This window comes from Mercenaria mercenaria, chromosome 18 (assembly GCF_021730395.1).
Source record: "Mercenaria mercenaria strain notata chromosome 18, MADL_Memer_1, whole genome shotgun sequence".
Lineage (NCBI taxonomy): Eukaryota > Metazoa > Mollusca > Bivalvia > Venerida > Veneridae > Mercenaria > Mercenaria mercenaria.
In genome coordinates, this window is record NC_069378.1 from 58,741,522 (window position 1) to 58,764,053 (window position 22,532).

General features: G+C 32.7%; 1 protein-coding gene across 2 annotated transcripts in view; it reads right to left on the bottom strand.

Annotated features, from left to right (window-relative positions):
• Positions 1–22,532, bottom strand: part of LOC123559972 (uncharacterized) — a 143,179-nt gene that overhangs the window by 43,027 nt on the left and 77,620 nt on the right. For both annotated transcript variants that reach the window (XM_053530258.1, XM_053530257.1), the window contains 5 exons: positions 15,089–15,139; positions 9,848–9,865; positions 9,668–9,685; positions 4,694–4,711; positions 4,514–4,531 (listed from right to left, as the gene is read on the bottom strand). In XM_053530258.1, the coding sequence (XP_053386233.1) occupies positions 4,514–4,531; positions 4,694–4,711; positions 9,668–9,685; positions 9,848–9,865; positions 15,089–15,139 (123 nt within the window). The remainder of the gene's footprint in view (positions 1–4,513; positions 4,532–4,693; positions 4,712–9,667; positions 9,686–9,847; positions 9,866–15,088; positions 15,140–22,532) is intronic.

Consider the following 22,532-nt stretch of genomic DNA (forward strand, 5'->3'; position numbering starts at 1 on the left):
GTATAAAGGCTCAATGTATATAGTATAGTAACAAAAAAGTCCCATAACTCCGCAGAATATTTATCTAAAAGAACGTAACTTGCACCATGCACATGTGAAATTTTATTAAATTGTGTGCAAGGATTCGGGAGATTAGGTGCGCACAAGATTGCATATGCAGACTGTATGTATAAAGTATAGTAACAAAAATCAAAGTCCCGTAACGCTAAATTTTTTTCCGAAAGAAGCTTACGTGCACCATGCACAAGTACTGTTGATACTGATCACTTGTTTTAAGGGGATGATAAGAGTTGGTGCGCACAAGATTGTGTCTATATATATATCGTATAGTAACAAAAAATCAAAGTCCCATAACTCTGCAATTTATTTTTCTGAAAGAACCTTACATGCATCATGCACAGCTACTGTTGTTACTGATCACTTTTGTGAAGTTCCATTAAATTGTATTACGGGGATGAGGAGAGTTGGTGCGCACAAGATTGCATATGCAGACTGTATGTATATAATATAGTAACAAAATTTCAAAATCCCGTAACTCTGCAATTTGTTTTCTGAAAGAACTGAACATGCACCATGCAAAATTACTGTTGTTACTGAACACTTGTGTGACGTTTCATTAAATTGTGTGAAGGGGATGAGGAGAGTTGGTGCGCACAAGATTGTGTCTATGTATATAGTATAGTAACGAAAAACAAAGTCCCATAACTCTGCAAAAAATACTGAAAGAACCTAACATGCATCTTGCACAACTACTGTTGTAACTAATCACTTTTGTAAAGTTTCATTAAATTGTGTCAAGGGGATGAGGAGAGTTGCTGCGCACAAGATTGTGTCTACGGACAGACAGACAGACAGACAGAAAACATGAAACCAGTACACTCCACTTACAACTTTGTTGTCGGGGGTAAAACAAGAAAGTAGGTCGGCATATTAATCAGTATGCAAAACTGTATATATACATTTCAAAAATCACTGCAAATGTAGGCCAGTAGGTCAATGTAAATGCCAGCAAAGTCACCTATCTCATTCAGTAAGCAAAACTATATAGTCCTAAAATCACTGCGGTATCTTTAAAAAGAAAACAGTAGGTCAGTAGGTCAAGCTAAAATCTATTGACCCAAAAATGAATAGGTGTCATGTACTAATCAAGACAAATGAGCCTATGAAGTTTGAAGATACCATATTTAATGTATCTTAAGCTTTGGAGTAAATGTTTTCAAATGTAAAACACCTGACCTTGACCTTTGACCCAAAAATGTATAGAGGTAATTTACTCATTAACACCAATAGGAGTATGGAGTTTGAAAATTATTTGATAAATGGTTCTTAAGTTATAGAGCAACAACCGTTTTCAGGTCCCTGTGACCTTGATCATTGATCCAGTGAACTCAAAATCAAATGAAGTCATCTTCACATCACGACCAATAAACCTATTAATTTTGAAGGTCCTAGGTGAAACCCTTCTCTAGTTATTGAGAGAAAACCATTTTCAATGTTTAGGTACTGTGGTCTTGACCTTTGACCCAGTGACCTCAAAATCAATAGAGGTCATCTATACTTAAAGATCAATATATCTGTGAAGTTTCAAGGTCCCAGGTATTTCCTTCTTCAGTTATTGAGAGAAAACAATTTTAAATGTTCAGGTCCCTGTGACCTAGACCTTTGACCTAAATACGCCAAAACCAATACAGGTCACTTACACATCAAGACCAATATACCTATGAAGTTTAAAGGTCCTAGGTGACATCCTCCACCAGTTATCCAGTTATTGAGGAAAAACCATTTTCAATATTCAGGTCCCTGTGACCTTTGACCTAAGGAACCTAAAATCAATAGAGGTCATTTTCACATCAAGATCAATAAACCTGTATAGTTTCAATGTCCTAGGAGAAACTCTTCTCCAGTTATTGAGCGGAAACCATTTTCAATGTTCAGGTCCCTCTGACCTTGACCTTTGATCCAGTGACCCAAAATCAATAGTGGTCATCTACACATCATGACCAATATATTAGTAAGTTTGTGAAGTTTCTGTCTCAGTCCAGTTGATGATATAAATGAAATTTGGAATCAGTCATGTAAGTAGTTATCAAACTAAATTCATTTAAATTTAAGAGAAAGGAAGGTAATTTGACATAAAATCAATCCAGAGTTATCTACTCTGATCATATGAGACCATCTGAAAGAATAATAAATTTAATCCCATAAGTATTATGAGGACTGGTGAAGAAATAAAGATGTTAGAGTGAAAACAATTTAAAATAAAGCATTATTTGAAATTCAAGGGCCCATATCTCTGGTGATTTTTGTCCAATCCAGCCCATAATCAAACGACCAAGATCTTAGTGTTATACACATTCTATATAATATTATTAGAACTGATGAAAAAATGAAGATGATAAGAGGGTAGACAATGCGAAATAAAGCAAGTTTTGTAAATCAAGAGCACATAAGTCTGGTCCTACTAGACTAAGTCCGATTCATTTCATAACCGAACTTAACAAAGATCTTATAGTTATAGACATTGTGTGTAAATATGATCTGAACTGGAGAAGAAATGAAAGGGCTAGAGTGTAAATGAGGCAAAATATAGCAAATTTGTAAAATCAAGGGCGCTTAACTCTGGTCCTTCTAATCTAATTTCGCTCAAAATCAAACTCATCCGACATATTAAAGTCATAAATATTCTTTAGAAATATGATTAGGATTAGTGAAGAAATGAAGCTGCTAGTCATCTGAGATCTTGTGGCAAAGTTTGATTAAGATTGCTTTGGATTTATGGATGCTAAAGTGTAAACAAGACGAAATACAGCAATTTTTGTAAAATCTAGAGCGGCTCCTACTACTCCAATTTCGCTCACAATCAAACTATTCCGAAATATTAAAATCATAAACATTCTTTATAAATATGATTAGGATTGGTGAATAAATGAATGGGCTAGAGTGTAAGCAAAGTGAAATATAGCAAATTTTGTCATTCAGGGGCACACAACTCTAGATGTACTGATCCGATCTAGCCTAATCGAACTCATTTGAGGTCTTGTGACCCAAAACATTGTGACCAAGTTTGATTAAGATTGCTTTAAAATTGTGGATGCTAGAGTGTAAACAAACTAAATGTGAACGGACGGCCATTCATCGATCCTAATAGCTCACCATGACCACTTCGTGGTCAGGTGAGTTAAAAAGGGAGACATTTTTTGTTACAAGATACAAGCAGAGTTACGGATTGTATAATACCTTGCTGTATGTGCGATGTTCCAGTGTTATACATTCATTGATGTAATAGTTATAATAGAAATTAACAATTTTGCCATATTTTCTAAATCCAAAATGGGTATACGTTTGACAAATAAGTCAGAACAAAAGTTGTAAACTTAAATAATATCCCAAGGATGTTTGCGCCGTTGCTTTGTAACAGTCAAATACATGAGAATGTCTCAGAAATATTGTTAGATATGTCACATAAAAATGAACATCATTTATGCACAACGTGACTGCACAGGTTTCTAGAATTCTGATGGAAATGTCATTTTTCGGATATTTTCAAGAGCGAAAAGGGAAATCATTTTTTCCAAAAACAGAATCATCGAAATCTGTACGTGAAACTAAAACATGTTTTGAAGTTCCAATGCAATATCTTCATTGGTTTCATAGATATTTAAAGCAAAACCTGTTTTATGGCCCTAATCAAAATGATATCAATGTGCATTCCAAAGATATCTTAGAAAAACAATTCGTGACAGATAGGACGGGCGGAGAGAATTACAAAAAGTGATTCCTATGTACTCCCGTCCCAAACAAAGTTGGGAGTGAATGTAAATAGGGACATCGCCTTGAAATTGTAAGTAGCCTTGGTAAAGGAGAAAATGAGAGAAAATTGCCAACCTCACATTTATCATACGATACTCTTTATTTGTTACAATCATAAAACTGCAACATTTAAGCACACAATTTAGTACTGTTATAACAATCAACAATTTGCCGTTTACTGTATTGGAACTGTCAATTTCGTGAAAAGGAGGGCCCTTGAAGCTAAATGCGTTCGTGGCTATTAAACTTCATGCTAACCTTAAATTCAACTTATTAAACGTGAAGCGTTTATTTTAAATTAAAACAATTATTCATATTTAAGCTCAACTTTAGTGACCAGATGACCGGATGCATAAAATAAAATACATAAAAGTGTCTAGCCTATGTAACAGTACACTACTGTATTCAATAATGTAGCTGAAGTCAAAGCACATAGAAGTACATATACGCAAACACGTTTTCAAAACCAGATCATCAGATTCTTGAAATGTTTATGTTGACAGCATTATTATAAACCAGTAAGTGCAACATGCATTTCGCCATTTCACATGGAATACAATTTTTATTTACAAATTATTATCCGGTTGAAATTACTGAAGTTTTAGAAGCATATAAAAGATACAACTTAACAATGTAAAATGTTATTTACAAACCGTACAAATATATAATTCATAACAATTTTACAAGGTAAAAACCTACATACCTTCTATGAGTCTTTGTTCTGAAAAAGTAATAAACAAACGTATTATAAATAGGGCGATTTTATAAATACATATTTCAATATGGTCATTATTAAAGATACAACTTAACAATGTAAAATGTTATTTACAAACCGTAAAAATATATAATTCATAACAATTTTACAAGGTGAAAACCTACATACCTTCTATGAGTCTTTGTTCTGAAAAAGTAATAAACAAACGTATTATAAATAGGGCGATTTTATCAATACGTACTTCAATATGGTCATTATTACAACTGTATCAAGTTCTTGGGAATATGAGTAAAGACGCTAACCAAATTTGTTGTGTTTTTGTTGTTGTTGATTTTGTTTGGTGTCTCTTTTTTTGTTGTTGTTTTCGTTTTGTTTTCTTTAACTTTCAAAATTGAGGTGACCCTAAATGGCTTACACGAGGACAGAAAATAAGTTTCTAAAATTAATTCAGAAATGTAAACAAAAACTCTATAGTCAGTCATCTTAATCGGTAAGTAAAACTGTAAATGTGATTCAAACGTCACTGCTGTATCTTTCGAAACTAGAGATATCACTGAAGGTGATGAATGTACCCCCCGCATACACTGACACAGTACATTGCAATTAGACGCACACAAGACTGCATAATTATGTGGACTGTAAGTATAAAGGCTCAATGTATATAGTATAGTAACAAAAAAGTCCCATAACTCCGCAGAATATTTATCTAAAAGAACGTAACTTGCACCATGCACATGTGAAATTTTATTAAATTGTGTGCAAGGATTCGGGAGATTAGGTGCGCACAAGATTGCATATGCAGACTGTATGTATAAAGTATAGTAACAAAAATCAAAGTCCCGTAACGCTAAATTTCTTTTCCGAAAGAAGCTAACGTGCACCATGCACAAGTACTGTTGATACTGATCACTTGTTTTAAGGGGATGATAAGAGTTGGTGCGCACAAGATTGTGTCTAAATATATATCGTATAGTAACAAAAAATCAAAGTCCCATAACTCTGCAATTTATTTTTCTGAAAGAACCTAACATGCATCATGCACAGCTACTGTTGTTACTGATCACTTTTGTGAAGTTCCATTAAATTGTATTACGGGGATGAGGAGAGTTGGTGCGCACAAGACTGCATATGCAGGCTGTATGTATATAATATAGTAACAAAATTCAAAATCCCGTAACTCTGCAATTTGTTTTCTGAAAGAACTGAACATGCACCATGCAAAATAACTGTTGTTACTGAACACTTGTGTGACGTTTCATTAAATTGTGTGAAGGGGATGAGGAGAGTTGGTGCGCACAAGATTGTGTCTATGTATATAGTATAGTAACGAAAAACAAAGTCCCATAACTCTGCAAAAAATACTGAAAGAACCTAACATGCATCTTGCACAACTACTGTTGTAACTAATCACTTTTGTAAAGTTTCATTAAATTGTGTCAAGGAGATGAGGAGAGTTGGTGCGCACAAGATTGTGTCTACGGACAGACAGACAGACAGACAGACAACATGAAACCAGTACACTCCACTTACAACTTTGTTGTCGGGGGTACAACAAGAAAGTAGGTCGGCATATTAATCAGTATGCAAAACTATATATATACATTTCAAAAATCACTGCAAATGTAGGCCAGTAGGTCAATGTAAATGCCAGCAAAGTCACCTATCTCATTCAGTAAGCAAAACTATATAGCCCTAAAATCACTGCGGTATCTTTAAAAAGAAAACAGTAGGTCAGTAGGTCAAGCTAAAATCTATTGACTCAAAAATGAATAGGTGTCATGTACTAATCAAGACAAATGAGCCTATGAAGTTTGAAGATACCATATTTAATGTATCTTAAGCTTTGGAGTAAATGTTTTCAAATGTAAAACACCTGACCTTGACCTTTGACCCAAAAATGTATAGAGGTAATTTACTCATTAACACCAATAGGAGTATGGAGTTTGAAAATTATTTGATAAATGGTTCTTAAGTTATAGAGCAACAACCGTTTTCAGGTCCCTGTGACCTTGATCATTGATCCAGTGAACTCAAAATCAAATGGAGTCAACTTCACATCACGACCAATAAACCTATTTATTTTGAAGGTCCTAGGTGAAACCCTTCTCTAGTTATTGAGAGAAAACCATTTTCAATGTTTAGGTACTGTGGCCTTGACCTTTGACCCGGTGACCTCAAAATCAATAGAGGTCATCTATACTTAAAGATCAATATATCTGTGAAGTTTCAAGGTCCCAGGTATTCCCTTCTTCAGTTATTGAGAGAAAACAGTTTTAAATGTTCAGGTCCCTGTGACCTTGACCTTTGACCTAAATACGCCAAAACCAATACAGGTCACTTACACATCAAGACCAATATACCTATGAAGTTTAAAGGTCCTAGGTGACATCCTCCACCAGTTATCCAGTTATTGAGGAAAAACAATTTTCAATATTCAGGTCCCTGTGACCTTTGACCTAAAGGACCTAAAATCAATAGAGGTCATTTTCACATCAAGATAGTTTCAATGTCCTAGGAGAAACTCTTCTCCAGTTATTGAGCGGAAACCATTTTCAATGTTCAGGTCCCTGTGACCTTGACCTTTGATCCAGTGACCCAAAATCAATAGAGGTCATCTACACATCATGACCAATATATTAGTAAGTTTGTGAAGTTTTTGTCTCAGTCCAGTTGATGATATAAATGAAATTTGGAATCAGTCATGTAAGTAGTTATCAAACTAAATTCATTTAAATTTAAGAGAAAGGAAGGTAATTTGACATAAAATCAATCCAGAGTTATCTACTCTGATCATATGAGACCATCTGAAAGAATAATAAATTTAATCCCATAAGTATTATGAGGACTGGTGAAGAAATAAAGATGTTAGAGTGAAAACAATTTAAAATAAAGCATTATTCGAAATTCAAGGGCCCATATCTCTGGTGATTTTTGTCCAATCCAGCCCATAATCAAACGACCAAGATCTTAGTGTTATACACATTCTATATAATTATTATTAGAACTGATGAAAAAATGAAGATGATAAGAGGGTTGACAATGTGAAATAAAGCAAGTTTTGTAAATCAAGAGCACATAAGTCTGGTCCTACTAGACTAAGTCCGATTCATTTCATAACCGAACTTAACAAAGATCTTATAGTTATAGACATTGTGTGTAAATATGATCTGAACTGGAGAAGAAATGAAAGGGCTAGAGTGTAAATGAGGCAAAATATAGCAAATTTGTAAAATCAAGGGCGCTTAACTCTGGTCCTTCTAACCTAATTTCGCTCAAAATCAAACTCATCCGACATATTAAAGTCATAAATATTCTTTAGAAATATGATTAGGATTGGTGAAGAAATGAAGGTGCTAGTCATCTGAGATCTTGTGGCAAAGTTTGATTAAGATTGCTTTGGATTTATGGATGCTAAAGTGTAAACAAGACGAAATACAGCAATTTTTGTAAAATCTAGAGCGGCTCCTACTACTCCAATTTCGCTCACAATCAAACTATTCCGAAATATTAAAATCATAAACATTCTTTATAAATATAATTAGGATTGGTGAATAAATGAACGTGCTAGAGTGTAAGCAAAGTGAAATATAGCAAATTTTGTCATTCAGGGGCACACAACTCTAGATGTACTGATCCGATCTAGCCTAATCGAACTCATTTGAGGTCTTGTGACCCAAAACATTGTGACCAAGTTTGATTAAGATTGCTTTAAAATTGTGGATGCTAGAGTGTAAACAATCTAAATGTGAACGGACGGACATTTATCGATCCTAATAGCTCACCATGACCACTTCGTGGTCAGGTGAGTTAGAAAGGGAGACATTTTTTTGTTACAAGATACAAGCAGAGTTACGGATTGTATAATACCTTGATGTATGTGCGAAGTTCCAGTGTTATACATTCATTGATGTAATAGTTATAATAGAAATTAACAATTTTGCCATATTTTCTAAATCCAAAATGGGTATACGTTTGACAAATAAGTCAGAACAAAAGTTGTAAACTTAAATAATATCCCAAGGATGTTTGCGAGTTACTTTGTAACAGTCAAATACATGAGAATGTCTCAGAAATATTGTTAGATATGTCACATAAAAATGAACATCATTTATGCACAACGTGACTGCACAGGTTTCTAGAATTCTGATGGAAATGTCATTTTTCGGATATTTTCAAGAGCGAAAAGGGAAATCGTTTTTTCCAAAAACAGAATCATCGAAATCTGTACGTGAAACTAAAACATGTTTTGAAGTTCCAATGCAATATCTTCATTGGTTTCATAGATATTTAAAGCAAAACCTGTTTTATGGCCCTAATCAAAATGATATCAATGTGCTTTCCAAAGATATTTTAGAAAAACAATTCGTGACAGATAGGACGGGCGGAGAGATGTACAAAAAGTGATTCCTATGTACTCCCGTCCCAAACAAAGTTGGGAGTGAATGTAAATAGGGACATCGCCTTGAAATGGTAAGTAGCCTTGGTAAAGGAGAAAATGAGAGAAAATTGCCAACCTCACATTTATCATACGATACTCTTTATTTGTTACAATCATAAAACTGCAACATTTAAGCACACAATTTAGTACTGTTATAACAATCAACAATTTGCCGTTTACTGTATTGGAACTGTCAATTTCGTGAAAAGGAGGGCCCTTGAAGCTAAATGCGTTCGTGGCTATTAAACTTTATGCTAACCTTAAATTCAACTTATTAAACGTGAAGTGTTTATTTTAAATTAAAACAATTATTCATATTTAAGCTCAACTTTAGTGACCAGATGACCGGATGCATAAAATAAAATACATAAAAGTGTCTAGCCTATGTAACAGTACACTACTGTATTCAATAATGTAGCTGAAGTCAAAGCACATAGAAGTACATATACGCAAACACGTTTTCAAAACCAGATCATCAGATTCTTGAAATGTTTATGTTGACAGCATTATTATAAACCAGTAAGTGCAACATGCATTTCGCCATTTCACATGGAATACAATTTTTATTTACAAATTATTATCCAGTTGAAATTACTGAAGTTTTTGAAGCATATAAAAGATACAACTTAACAATGTAAAATGTTATTTACAAACCGTACAAATATATAATTCATAACAATTTTACAAGGTAAAAACCTACATACCTTCTATGAGTCTTTGTTCTGAAAAAGTAATAAACAAACGTATTATAAATAGGGCGATTTTATAAATACATACTTCAATATGGTCATTATTAAAGATACAACTTAACAATGTAAAATGTTATTTACAAACCGTAAAAATATATAATTCAAAACAATTTTACAAGGTGAAAACCTACATACCTTCTATGAGTCTTTGTTCTGAAAGAGTAATAAACAAACGTATTATAAATAGGGCGATTTTATAAATATGGTCATTATTACAACTGTATCAAGTTCTTGGGAATCTGAGTAAAGACGCTAAACAAATTTGTTGTGTTTTTGTTGTTGTTGATTTTGTTTGGTGTCTCTTTTTTTGTTGTTGTTTTCGTTTTTTTTTGTTTAACTTTTAAAATTGAGGTGAGTCTATTTATTTTGAACCCACTTGTGGGATACATATCTGAATTTATTCGGTCTGCAGGAGCGTGTAATCATATAGAGGAATTCAGTGAACGTCATTTTATTTATTTTTGAGGTTATAAGACCGCTCCAATCTTACACTTTATAGAAGAAATTGGTTTTTTAGCGATTTAATGTTATCGTCATCAATATTATGTCCCTTGAAATGATTTACAAAAGGTTTTGGTAAACGAAAACTACTATATGCTAACTTATATAATTTTAATGTCACAGATTTTGTCGTAAAATATAATAAGTCAGTATGTGTGCTTGAAAATGAATTTAACACAAACGAGAGAAACGGCCGTTGAGTTGTGGAAAAGAAAAAGTCGAAGGGGCACTTTGACTTTGCTTTTTAGAATTATTCTTTGACATATTCCTAAAAATAGTGTGCATAGAAAATCTCCGTTTGTCCGTCTGTCCGTCTCTCTCCATATCTCTTCAAACCCTGGCACTGTAATGAAATCCGTTATTTCAAATTAATTTTACTTGAATTTACATAAGAATAAACGAACTTACTATGACGCTGCAGTTATAGTGTAGACAATTCAAGGTAAAACTGGAACGATTATGTTTTGAAGGTGTATAAATTGAGTGCAGTTTAGTTTTAAATTCATTAGAATATATATTTTGTTCTGAGTTTTGGAGACTAATTGTTTATTTTGAAAGGCTCTTGGTTAAAGCTTGTGCTGGCCGAGCATAAGTAAATACTGCGGTATTTTTGTACATGATATATTCCTGTGTATATTTAATAAAGTTTGCTGAAAAACAGTGCAAATTAGTTATGTATATGGAGAAAATGTGTGTTGTGTATGTTTAATTTAGGTGTAAATAGTACGTCACCATATTGATGTATACATATACAGTGCAAATAAAAATTGCAAAAAAATACACAAACAAATATTAGAGAACAATAAAGTGCTAGTTGCCAAGGTAAGGATTAGCTATGATAGTCAGTCGGTGCAAACTACATCCGCAACCGTTCTTAACGCCCCATGCCGACCACCAAACCCTGACACTCGGAATATAGTTACTATTTTTAAAGGTCAATGGAGCGCAGAGCCTGGGAGGTACAGTAAGATGTATCAAAGATGTATCAGTGGATTAGATTGGATATAAGTCTTGTTTTGATGTGCATGTTCCGCCTCTCCTAATTACATAATAGACCAGACTAAAATAGTTCGAAGTGCATATACGTCTTATTGACTAATATAAATCAAAATGACTCCTTAGGATTCAACAACACTGCCCTTTTTGAGCAAGATGAGGAAAGAACTGATGGAACTACTTACTTACTCATCTAATCATGTATGTAAAGCGCCTTTGAACATGTTTATCATGCAAACGGCACTGGTACAATAATAATAAAGTCGAACAAACTCACTGGACTCTAGCTTGCTAGCCTAATTTTGTTTTAAATAAGCTATTATTTCGTATGCTAAATTCTCTAACAACCAGATACAACATCACGAACAAAGTCTGATAAACAAAGGAACTTGAATTTAGATTGAGAAACTGCAGTCGTGAACATGGTTGATGAAATTTACTCTGTGTAATTTTAATATGCTAAGTTGATAGCTGTTTTTCATGACAATACTTTAGAAAATTCCTCCTTATTTTCAGTTGTACAGTTGAAATTTTCTGTGTTACGTTTATCTTGTTTTTATTATTATGCAAGTAGGAATGGAAAATTCACCAAGCACTCATCATAGCAAGATCCTTGTTTGTTTTGGGGTTAAACACTATTTTAAACAGTATTCCATTATATAACGGAGAACAGTTAACCAAACCTGGATTCCGTATCAGTATTAATATGTTATACGCAAGTAACTACCAAATTCTCCACAAGACTGAGAGGCGGAAAACAATAATTTCAGACTCAATGTCTTTTTTTACAAATCGTGACGTAAAACATTTGAACTCACGACCCCTCGATCCGTATATTTGTGTTCTCCTTATTGAGGTGAAACGATGGACTTGTATAGATTGATAAGACCTATATTTTTTTATAAAGGTTCAGTGTAGGAATTAATGGTAACATGCTCGAATCTAATTCCTTTAAATGAACAAAATGTTTACTTTTAATTGTTTTTTCTTACTATTTTTTTCAAGACTTTTAAAAAGCTGCGTGCAAACATCTCAAAATTACTTGACGTATTCAATTTACTAGAATAGAACATCAATAGGCTACGTAAATGCAGGCGCGTATCGCGAAAGTAAGCATTGCTTGTTATAAAGTAGGCTGAAATATTTTTCGATTTTAAATACATGGTAAAATTAATAGAATGTTAAGTTACTGTCTATCTGAAAGTTTACATAGACTCTTCCATGCGTTTATACTAGGTATTAACGTCTGTTAGAACCTAAGAACTATGACGCGCCAGGTATAAAATTAGCAAAAGATAGCAATCGCTTATTGGCTGAGTGTATATATTGATGTAAATGTCACGCGGAGCTTCCTTATTATTATTTTTTAGATTTTTTTGTCGGCTGCTACAGTAGATCTATATACATTAAGACCTATTAGCTCACCTGTCACGTAGTGTCAAGGTGAGCTTTTATGATCGCCCTCCGTCCGTCGTCCGTCCACAATTTCTTGTCAACATGATAGATACCATATTTTGCATTCAGTTTTAATCAAATTTGCACTCAACTTGCATTGGCATAATACATGTATCTCGGTTCCTTTCGAAAACACGCCAGATCCTACCATGGGTTCCAGAGTTATGGCCCCTTAAAGGGCCTAAATGTGCTATTTTGGCGTATGAACATGGTAGAGACCACATCAATTGTAATCAAACTTGCTTACAACTTGTATTGGCATAATATCTCGATTCTTTTCGAAACTGGCCAGGTCCAATCATGGGTTCCAGAGTTATAGCCCTCTAAAGGGCCAAAATTGGCTATTTTTGCTTTCGCAGTCTTATATAGACTTCATTTATGGTTTGATTTGATATCAACTTGCAAAATATCTTTTACAACAAAAAGTCTTGGATTTCATGATGAATCCGTCAGACCCAGTTATAGGTTCCGGAGTTACGGCCCCTGATTCACCACAGAAAAAGCCAAAACTTGTTATTTTTTACCTTGTGAAAACCATAGAAGTGACATTTTGCAGTCGATTTCAACCACACTTACACACAACTTAAGTCATTACCAGAAGGTATATTTATCATAGCAATTTTAAAATGGTCGCTATGAAATATTTATATACAAGATGCCATCTTTAAATCTAGAGTATAATTGTTATTGTTTAAAATGGAACATCACGTTCAATCTTGCATCTGTGCATAACATGAAATAATTATTTCAAGAACCGCTGCTATTTATAGATTTTCAAAATGGCCACCAATAGAAACAAAATCTGATAAAGGGAAAGAAAATTTTTATGGATATACTTCAAATAAATTGCTTTGAAGACACATGTGCTGTGTGTTTATAACTTTTATATATTTCTCTTAAAATGTTCTACTTATTTGTTATAAGTTGTTGATTATGGCACGTAGTACCTTTCGTGATTTTCCTCAGAGGTGTCTTAGGCTTGTTTGGGGATGTTGTGGATGTGGGCTCCCTTTGGAAACTGAGATAGAGTTTATGGAGAAAGACGCAACGCTGTCATTATCTACAGATATTGACTCTAAAATTGTTGTTTGGTTCAGTGTACTACAAATGTTGTAAGTTTACGAGGAGGTTGTAATCTACTGTAGACATATCCATGCATCACTCGTCAAAGTTGTGGCAAATTAACGTTCTCTTTCTCCATCTCCATAGAAATAGCCACTCAAGGGTAAATTCATTTTTATAAACATAGAGGAGCACTTCTTGTTTGGGCTTTTGACAAAGCAATGGATGATTACTTCGTCAGTAAAATATTCACTACTGAAGTTTTCTGCACAACTTGAGGAGTCATTCTTGGTTTGTTTGTTTGTTTGTTTTTGTTTTTTCTTCGTTGTTATGATATATATTACTATAATGTAAAGAAATACGAAATACAATGTTAAGAAGAAATTCACAACTCATCTTCTATATAGTTGTCTTTATCCATCATACACAAACATGGCTAGCAGTTTTATGGACTTAGAGAAAACGTGTACTGATTGTTATATTTAGGTAAATAGTAAAACATATCTGTATATCTAGACTAGCCACTAGACTGATAATAACTATATTTCTATATTTTCCCCTTTTTTGATAAATTAAATTTCATAGAGACAAAAGCCAGTCTATTTTAGAGATTTTCACACAGGACTGATGTTGAAATTATCATATGATATTGGACATAGGATATAGACTCGCTCAGTTCACTAATTCAATCATAAAAATGTAAAAAGATATATCATAGTCTAGGAGCTAGTCTACTGTATATCATATTGCAAATCTTTTATATGGAATGAATGAATGTTATGGAGATCAACTTCAAAAAAATTCTATGTTGTAACATAATTTCCAGTTACCTTGATACCCTTTTCTAGTGTTATTCTATCAATCTATACAATTAGTAAATTTAGAATAATACAACACAAATGTGCAGATGTTACTCAAGCACTTGGCAAGCCAAATTAGGCCATATATTTCGATATTTGTATATGGCAGCCATTTCGCAAAGTGCTTAGATAGCACACAATTATATATGATCCTGTGATCGCTTTTTATCTTAACTTGACATAATCCGGGTATAAAGCAATATACATGAAATTTTCGGTGGACATCGTGATAACAATAGCAGTATCTTTGCCTGTGACCTTGGGGTCACTTTTTATGTTATACTAGTATCTTGCCCTACCCAAGATTTCGTGCGTTTGTCCAGTCTGTCTAAATCCAACCTGAAAATACCCTAATATCATTAAATTTGTTAGCGCCTACAACAAGATGTTTCTACCAAAACAGTTTCAATGGACTGATTGGTGGACAAACTGAAGATGTAAGCATTAAAAACAAAATTGCTATCATCATATTTGTAATGTTTCAGTATAAAATAAATCTTACCTCTTAGTTTTTTCCTATGTTCAGCCAGCAAATTGCGTTCTTCTTCTGTTTCTGAAAACAACAATGTATCAATATGAAGTCTGTATACTTCCTGTTTTGATCCTTTACAATGGAATGTATCAATTCCCTAATATATTGCTAATATAGCTAATATAAAATTATTTGTTTGTTTGTTTGTTTGTTTTGGATTTAACGCTGTTTTCAACACTATTTAGCAGACAGTTAACCTTATCAGTGTTCCTGGATTCTGTACCAGTACAAACCTGTTCTCCGCAAGTAACTGCCAACTTCCCCACATGAATTAGAGTTGGAGGACGAATGATTTTAGACATAATGTCTTTTATCAAATTCTCATGGAGAACATACGCCTCGCCCAGGGCTCGAACTCACGACCTTGTGATCCGTAGATCTGCGCTCTCCCTACTGAGCTAAGCGGGCGGGCTATTATATAAAATGAAAAAGTTCCGGCATACACATGCGCAATAAAATGTTTGGAAGAAAGGCACAGTTCTTTTTCACTATAGTTGTCTTCTTCCATTATACACACACATGAGCTACAATTTTTATGGACTTAGCAAAAACGTTTATTGACTGGACTCTTATATTTAGGTAAATATTCAAATATATCTATTTACCATAAAGCAAAATCAATCAAATCTTTCATATAGAACAGTAAATTCTCTTTCTTCTTTACTTTTCTCAACATTTGGTTTTTCAAAAACCTAACGGATAACCCATATAAAGCAGTTTTATGAATGTTATACCTCACTTTTGAGTGAAATAAACGTTGTAACATGATTTCCAGTTACCATATTAACCTTTTCTAGCTCAGGTTTATCAATTTATACATTTAGTATATAGTAAAAAACACAATTGTGCTGTTTTCATTTAGTAAGTTGGCAAGACAACTTATGCCATATATTTCGACATTTTCAAGATGACAATTAGCTAATTGCTTTCTTCTATTTCTAAACAATAATGTATCAATAACAAGTCTGTATACTTTCTGTTTTTATCCTTTACAATCTATCTTTAAATCTATAATCTATCATGTCCCTATTATATCGCTTATATAAACTAAACCAGATCCAACAAACACAGGACGCTCGAGATATAATTGATCAATATTCGCTTATTGTTTCATCCTCCTTTTTACTTAAAAAGGTTCGTCTTGATTTCTCTTTCAATATAAAAATACCATAGATACTATAGATCGTTCTTAAGAAATCTGAAGGTAGTAATATGAAGTTTCTTTAATTTTAGTATTGAATTTATCGTCAAAAATCAAGTTTGATTTGATAGTTTCCATTGTAAATTCCATTGTTTGACACAAAAATTAACAACAGACTTTATTCATTATTAATGAATTGCCACAAACTTCCAGGATAGTTACCTCAGTTAAAATCAATATTCCAATGCAAATAGTTTGTAAAACTTCTATAAATGTTTCTTAGAAATTTGTTATTTTGCCATGGAAAAATACATTTGATCACAAAATTAACATATTAATTAAAATATTTCAAAACTTCACAAAATTATACTACCGCTATTGCGCACTTTTTGAAAGACTTACAGTTTATTTCTTATCTTTTAAGGCGGAAGTATACCATACAAAAACGAGTTACGCATGCCCAACGAAAGTGAGAGTTTACGACAATATTTAAGATAAAGTAAATTTATATATTCATCCATCTGATCTATTGCCTGTCTCCAATTAGATGCTAAATGGTTACGTAATGCTGAACAATGAATAAAATACCGCAGTAATGCTACAAAACATTATTGTATTAAGATGACATCATATACGTCATGACGTAACGTGTCCGTGACAGCTTAAATGCATAGAATTTATCTTATAAATATGTAATTTTACAGTATTTCTAGCTAACTTTAAACGGTCATCATTTGCCAAAATATTTTTCATACTCTTTCATTTTGAATAATGACCTACCTTTACAGCTTTCAGGTAATTGTATCAAAATGGTTGTTGATGACTGATTGCATTAGAAAGATAGGTGAGTATACGTTTAATTATCACGACCATTGCCAAATACAATTAGAAGCATCTTTGTGATACCTATTTTTCATTTGTAATTTTGTCTTTATATATATATATGCATAAAAATGATAAATTTCAAGCTCCAAGGTCAATGTCACATGGTTAACAGACCATGTTTCGTGTCCGGTCCATAAATTTGCAATTCATTTAGGGATTCTAAAATTTCCTGGAACAAATGTTCCCCTTGATAAAAAGCCTTTCATGCACAAGACACAGACCTCTTGCTTAGAAGTCAAGTTCACAGTTTGAGGTCAAATGCTTATAGCATCAGTTTCATTCCCTGTCCATAACGCTACTATACAGGAATTGTTTTCAAACTTCCTCGGCACAAATGTTACCAATAATGAAACGGCATGTCAGGTTTAAGACCTAGACCACGTCTACACATAGGGGTTAAAGATAATAGGTCATTTGTTTCGTCCTGTCAATAACTTAGCTTTGCTTGGATGGATATTCAATTATTCTGGCTAAAACAGTCAACATAACAAACTGATTTGTCACCTGTAAGACCCAGACCAATAATTCAAGGTCAAGGTCACATATGAAAATAAAACTTTTTAATAATATTTTCTGTCTGGTCTGTTTCATTTTTATGTTCAGATGTATATTTTACGGTTGTCAATCAGATTTTGGTCATCTAAAGATTTGTTCAAAACTTCACAAACAGCTCATTTACACTTATTTCACTTATATATGCCAACCGAGGTCTTAATAAACGTTAGATTTTCACTGGATGTATTTTTGAAATTTGATTTTTCTTTCCTGGTTGCCCAACCAAGATAGCGTTATTTAAGCGCAAGTATAAATTTGATAAACTCATTTTGCCTATGGAATGATATGAATATAAGCATTATTGTAGTAAAGTTTTTAAAAGATTTGCATTGACAAGTACATATTTTGCCATAATGCAAGTTTATAAAAATCAATATTACCTCCCTTTGTCTATCTCTGTTGTGCAACCAAAATTAATTGAAAACAGATTAATTCCAAAGTTACTACTGTTTTTAAACTTGCCCTTTATTTCAGGTTAATGAAATATCACAATATTTATCATTTGCAAAGTGTAAAACTAGAATATTATATTGAATAAAAAAGAAATAATCCATTTTTTAAATGCTTTTATATTAAAGGCAGGTAACTAAAAAATTTCACAAAAAAAGAGTAAAATAAATATTTCCAATACGGATCTAACTCTATGTAATGAGTCTTTTTATTCCTTAAATAAATTTAACATGATATATATAGACTGAAAAGTGTCATAAAATGTTGCTTAAATTTGATTGACCACTTTTAAATGATTTGCCATGAATATTCACCATTGCAAGAACATTTGTTGTATGCGAAGTTTCGGTCCCCCAAGTAATCTTTCTCTTTCTGGTTGGTACTTAAAATTACTTCCTTTTATGTGATAAAATATAATACATTTTGCATGCATTTTTTATCAGTTTTTCCTCTAATTTAAAAATGAAATTACATATGTATGTCAGAAGTAATATAATAGGTATTGACAGACATAAAAAGTTTTAACAAGTGTTTTTCCAGAATGCCAACAAAGCCACAGGTTATTACTTTATTATGTAGATAGGTAAAATACAGCGTTATTATTATTGCAATTTATTTGACTACACTGGTATTACCAGTCGCTGGTACCATATAAATGTCATTAAATTTTTTCCCTTTCATGTGATTAAATATTTCATGACATATTTATTTCTTTTTACTTATCATTTTAATAAAATAATCACATTTAATATTTAAAACGTAGATATCAACATTTGAAAATAATCACCAATTTTAGATTTTCAGACATTTGCAAACTACATACCTCTTCATGAATACCATGATACATAGTTATGATTTATTAACATCTGAATCAATGTGCCCCCTACCCCACAAACACACGCACCCCTCCTTCGAAGAAGATGTTGTATTGGCATGACGCGTGTGCTGTGAAAAATATCCCTAGGTGTTGAACATTAATTTAGTAGCTCTGTTGCAATTTCCTGTTCAGTAGAAGATTGCGATTTGCAAATTATGTTATCATTGAAACGAACCACGCCACTTGTATATCTTGATTAAACATTCGAAGACTTTGGCACTGGCATTTTAAAGAACACAGTTTGAATGTTTAACTGTATTACAAAATTGTCAATAAAAATAATAATTTCACGCACGCATGAGTTTTCAATATAAAATCAGAATAAGAGTACTGCTAATAAGCTTTGTTACTTTTTTGTATCAATGAAAATAAAACATGTATATTACATACATTGAAAATGAAATACGTTTTAAGCTAAATGAAAAAAAAAATGGTCTTACTTTAATTTCATTTAATTATGATTACGATATTCTGCTCATTAAATTGGCCCTGATATTTTATTTAGAGAAATAATGAAAATGGCATGGAAGCTATTGAAAAACTCGCTATTATTTATAAATGCTAAAAAGCCCCACGACATACATCTTTTAAGTTTATATTAGAAAGCTAATGTATATACTAATGAATTTTACGGCTTCTACGGATGAAAAGAGACCCGAAAAATGAAAAAGTGTTAAGTGAATAGCAATATTTTACTTTTGCTTTCAATTCAATACGCCTTTAAAAGGTATTGTACTTCAAACCTGTTTAAAATAATTTAAAGACCCACAACAATCTAGTGACCGACTTTTTCCCCCCACATGAATTTCATGGAAATCTTTCATCACGGACATGATGTTTAAGCAACTAAGATATTTAATTACACTAAGTACAACGATTTGCTACGGTTAAATGAATTTCAGTCTACCCTGGTGACAAGGTATATTAAGCAAAGCAGTAGTTATACGTATGACAGACATAATGACTATAACAAAAATTAAAGTCGACTTTTCATTTGACGAAGGATAGTTTAAATGCTCCAATTAAGTTTATAAGTGTAATCCAGGTCAAAAGTATATATGATTGTTTTCTAAGTTTGTCTACGGATACAAATCACGGTATGAAATATGTGATATTTTTTACATTTGTTTCGTGATATGATATGTGCTGAATGATGGTTTAAGTTCTATATGATTTTAATTATATATTTACGATAAACTTTTATTCTTATAAAAACAGAATCTTATCATATCTAAAATGTGACCATTAACCCCTTACTGATATTTCATTCAAGTGGTATGCTCCTAAACTCCAGTTATGGAACATAGGATTTGTCAGGACACTCTCATATTTGACAGGCAAAGTAAACTGTGGTTGGTTCTTAAAAAACTGTGTAGCCAAGATATATACATTTTATTTAACTTTAAATACATAGCAATCTGTCTTGAATTTTCCCCATACCACTATGAAATTTCGGTAGAATTTTTGCCAGGGCTACTAAAGATATTTGTTTGTAAATGGCTACAAATTCTTAATCAAGTAGAAAAATTTATACTGAATTAATTTTTTTCCTCAAAGATACGCTTTGTAAAAGGCAAAAATTTAACTGTGCTATCCCATCTTCAAGCTCATGTTACATGAAACTCATACAGTCGTAAAATATTAAATTTAAGTTCATCGGTCACTTAAGCAATACTTTTGTAGTCAGCATAACAAGTTTTGAAAGCTGTAATCTTTTTGAATAACATTCGGTGTGAATTTAAATGTTAGTGGTTAATCGTGAAATTTAAACTGTAAGCAAAATAAAAGTCCTTTTCTGTCCAGTGTCAATAACGTTTTGCCCATGCATAACGTTTTTATTTTTGTTTTCTTGTTAACAAGGGCTTTTTAAGGGACGCATAACTTTTCACACCTCAAGATCTTAATCTCCAGGCGATTTGCTTACATTTAGTACGTGTATTAAAGTATTGCCAATGCTGCAAAAGGTATCGAACTTGCCGAGACATTGTAGGCGCTCTGTACCTTTTATATGAATAAGGACGCAGTAGGTTTGAAATCTCTTTAAGTGTGAATGAATAGTATCAAGTGCAATTATCCACCAAAAATGTAAAATGCCTGCGTCCGCCAGCTTTTGAAGGCATCTCGTAGTGAATCGTCAGCGTCATGGAAAATGTCTAAATTATTAACAAGAATACTGCAGTAACACAATACAAATCATATATCGAGCGGTTTAATTATTTTTTGTAAAGAATAAAGAAATTTTAATAGCAGAAAGCTAAATATCTCACCTTCTGTTAAGTTTAAGCCTTCATTTGCAAATCATACTGGTAGACAATTCAGGAATTTAATTTACATATATGATACTCAAAAGTGTAAAACTCTTCATGTTCAACGGACTGATATCCAATTTCATGACACCCGATTTTCCCCTTACTGTCCTATATTACGATTAACCCAACGTAAGTTCAATTAAAATGAAATGTTAACTTAGCAAGCATGTAACTTTCAAAATCGCTTATATCAAATAAAATACATTATTTAACACACACACTAGGTTCTAAACTATCCTTACACCATGAGGTTGACGTTGAGTTAGCACAGTTAAGTTCTGGTTACTTTTAAAAAAAAATATTTAAGTATATCCGAAATCTTTTACTTAAGAATGTATAATGAAGTACAAAGGAACATTCGATTTACTGAGAATATCTTTCGGGATTTTGGCAAAATCGTTACTAGATTGTCATAGAGGTATGTGTAAAATTATGCGACAAATCACTATTCAGTAAAAAACGGAATGGTACAATTGTATAAATGAGCCGCACCATGAGAAAACCAACATCCGCACAGTCTGGTCAGGATCCATGCTATTCGCTAACGATTTCTCTAATTGCTGTAGGCTTTGAAAGCGAACAGCATGGATCCTGACCGGACTGCGCGGATGCGCAAGCTGGTCTGGATCCATGCTGGTCGCAAACCCACTATGTTGGTTTTCTCATGGCACGACTCAAATCTCAAATAATTAACGCGTTAATATCAATCTGCTCAACTTACACGTTACCTAAAGTTTTAGTCTTGAATACATTTATGGAATGTGGTGATCTTTGCGTTATTTAACTGGATGTTATTCTAAACGAGAGGCCTCATCCAAAAATCTGTTTTAAATTCATACTTTTTACGAGACTATATGTATGTTGTTGAATTTTTAAAATGATTCGCTAAAATTGTTTTGCAACAATAAAGTTCGTTTTTAACTTGTAAAATGTTAGCAAGGCTACATTTTTGACTGTGGATCTTTGTACTTCCACATTTACATCGCAGTATTCCAGACCTGAACATTCAGAATAACTGTTTTAATATGTGTAAAGAATCTCAGATAGTTTTGAAGTAATGTATTAATTTTCTGCTTGACTTGTTTTATATGATCAGTTTTGTATATTGATATTTATCCTTGTTTTTGTTATTTTTCATTGTCCTACATTCACTTTATTTCACTTTATTTCAAATATGAATGTATCCTGTCGGTAAGC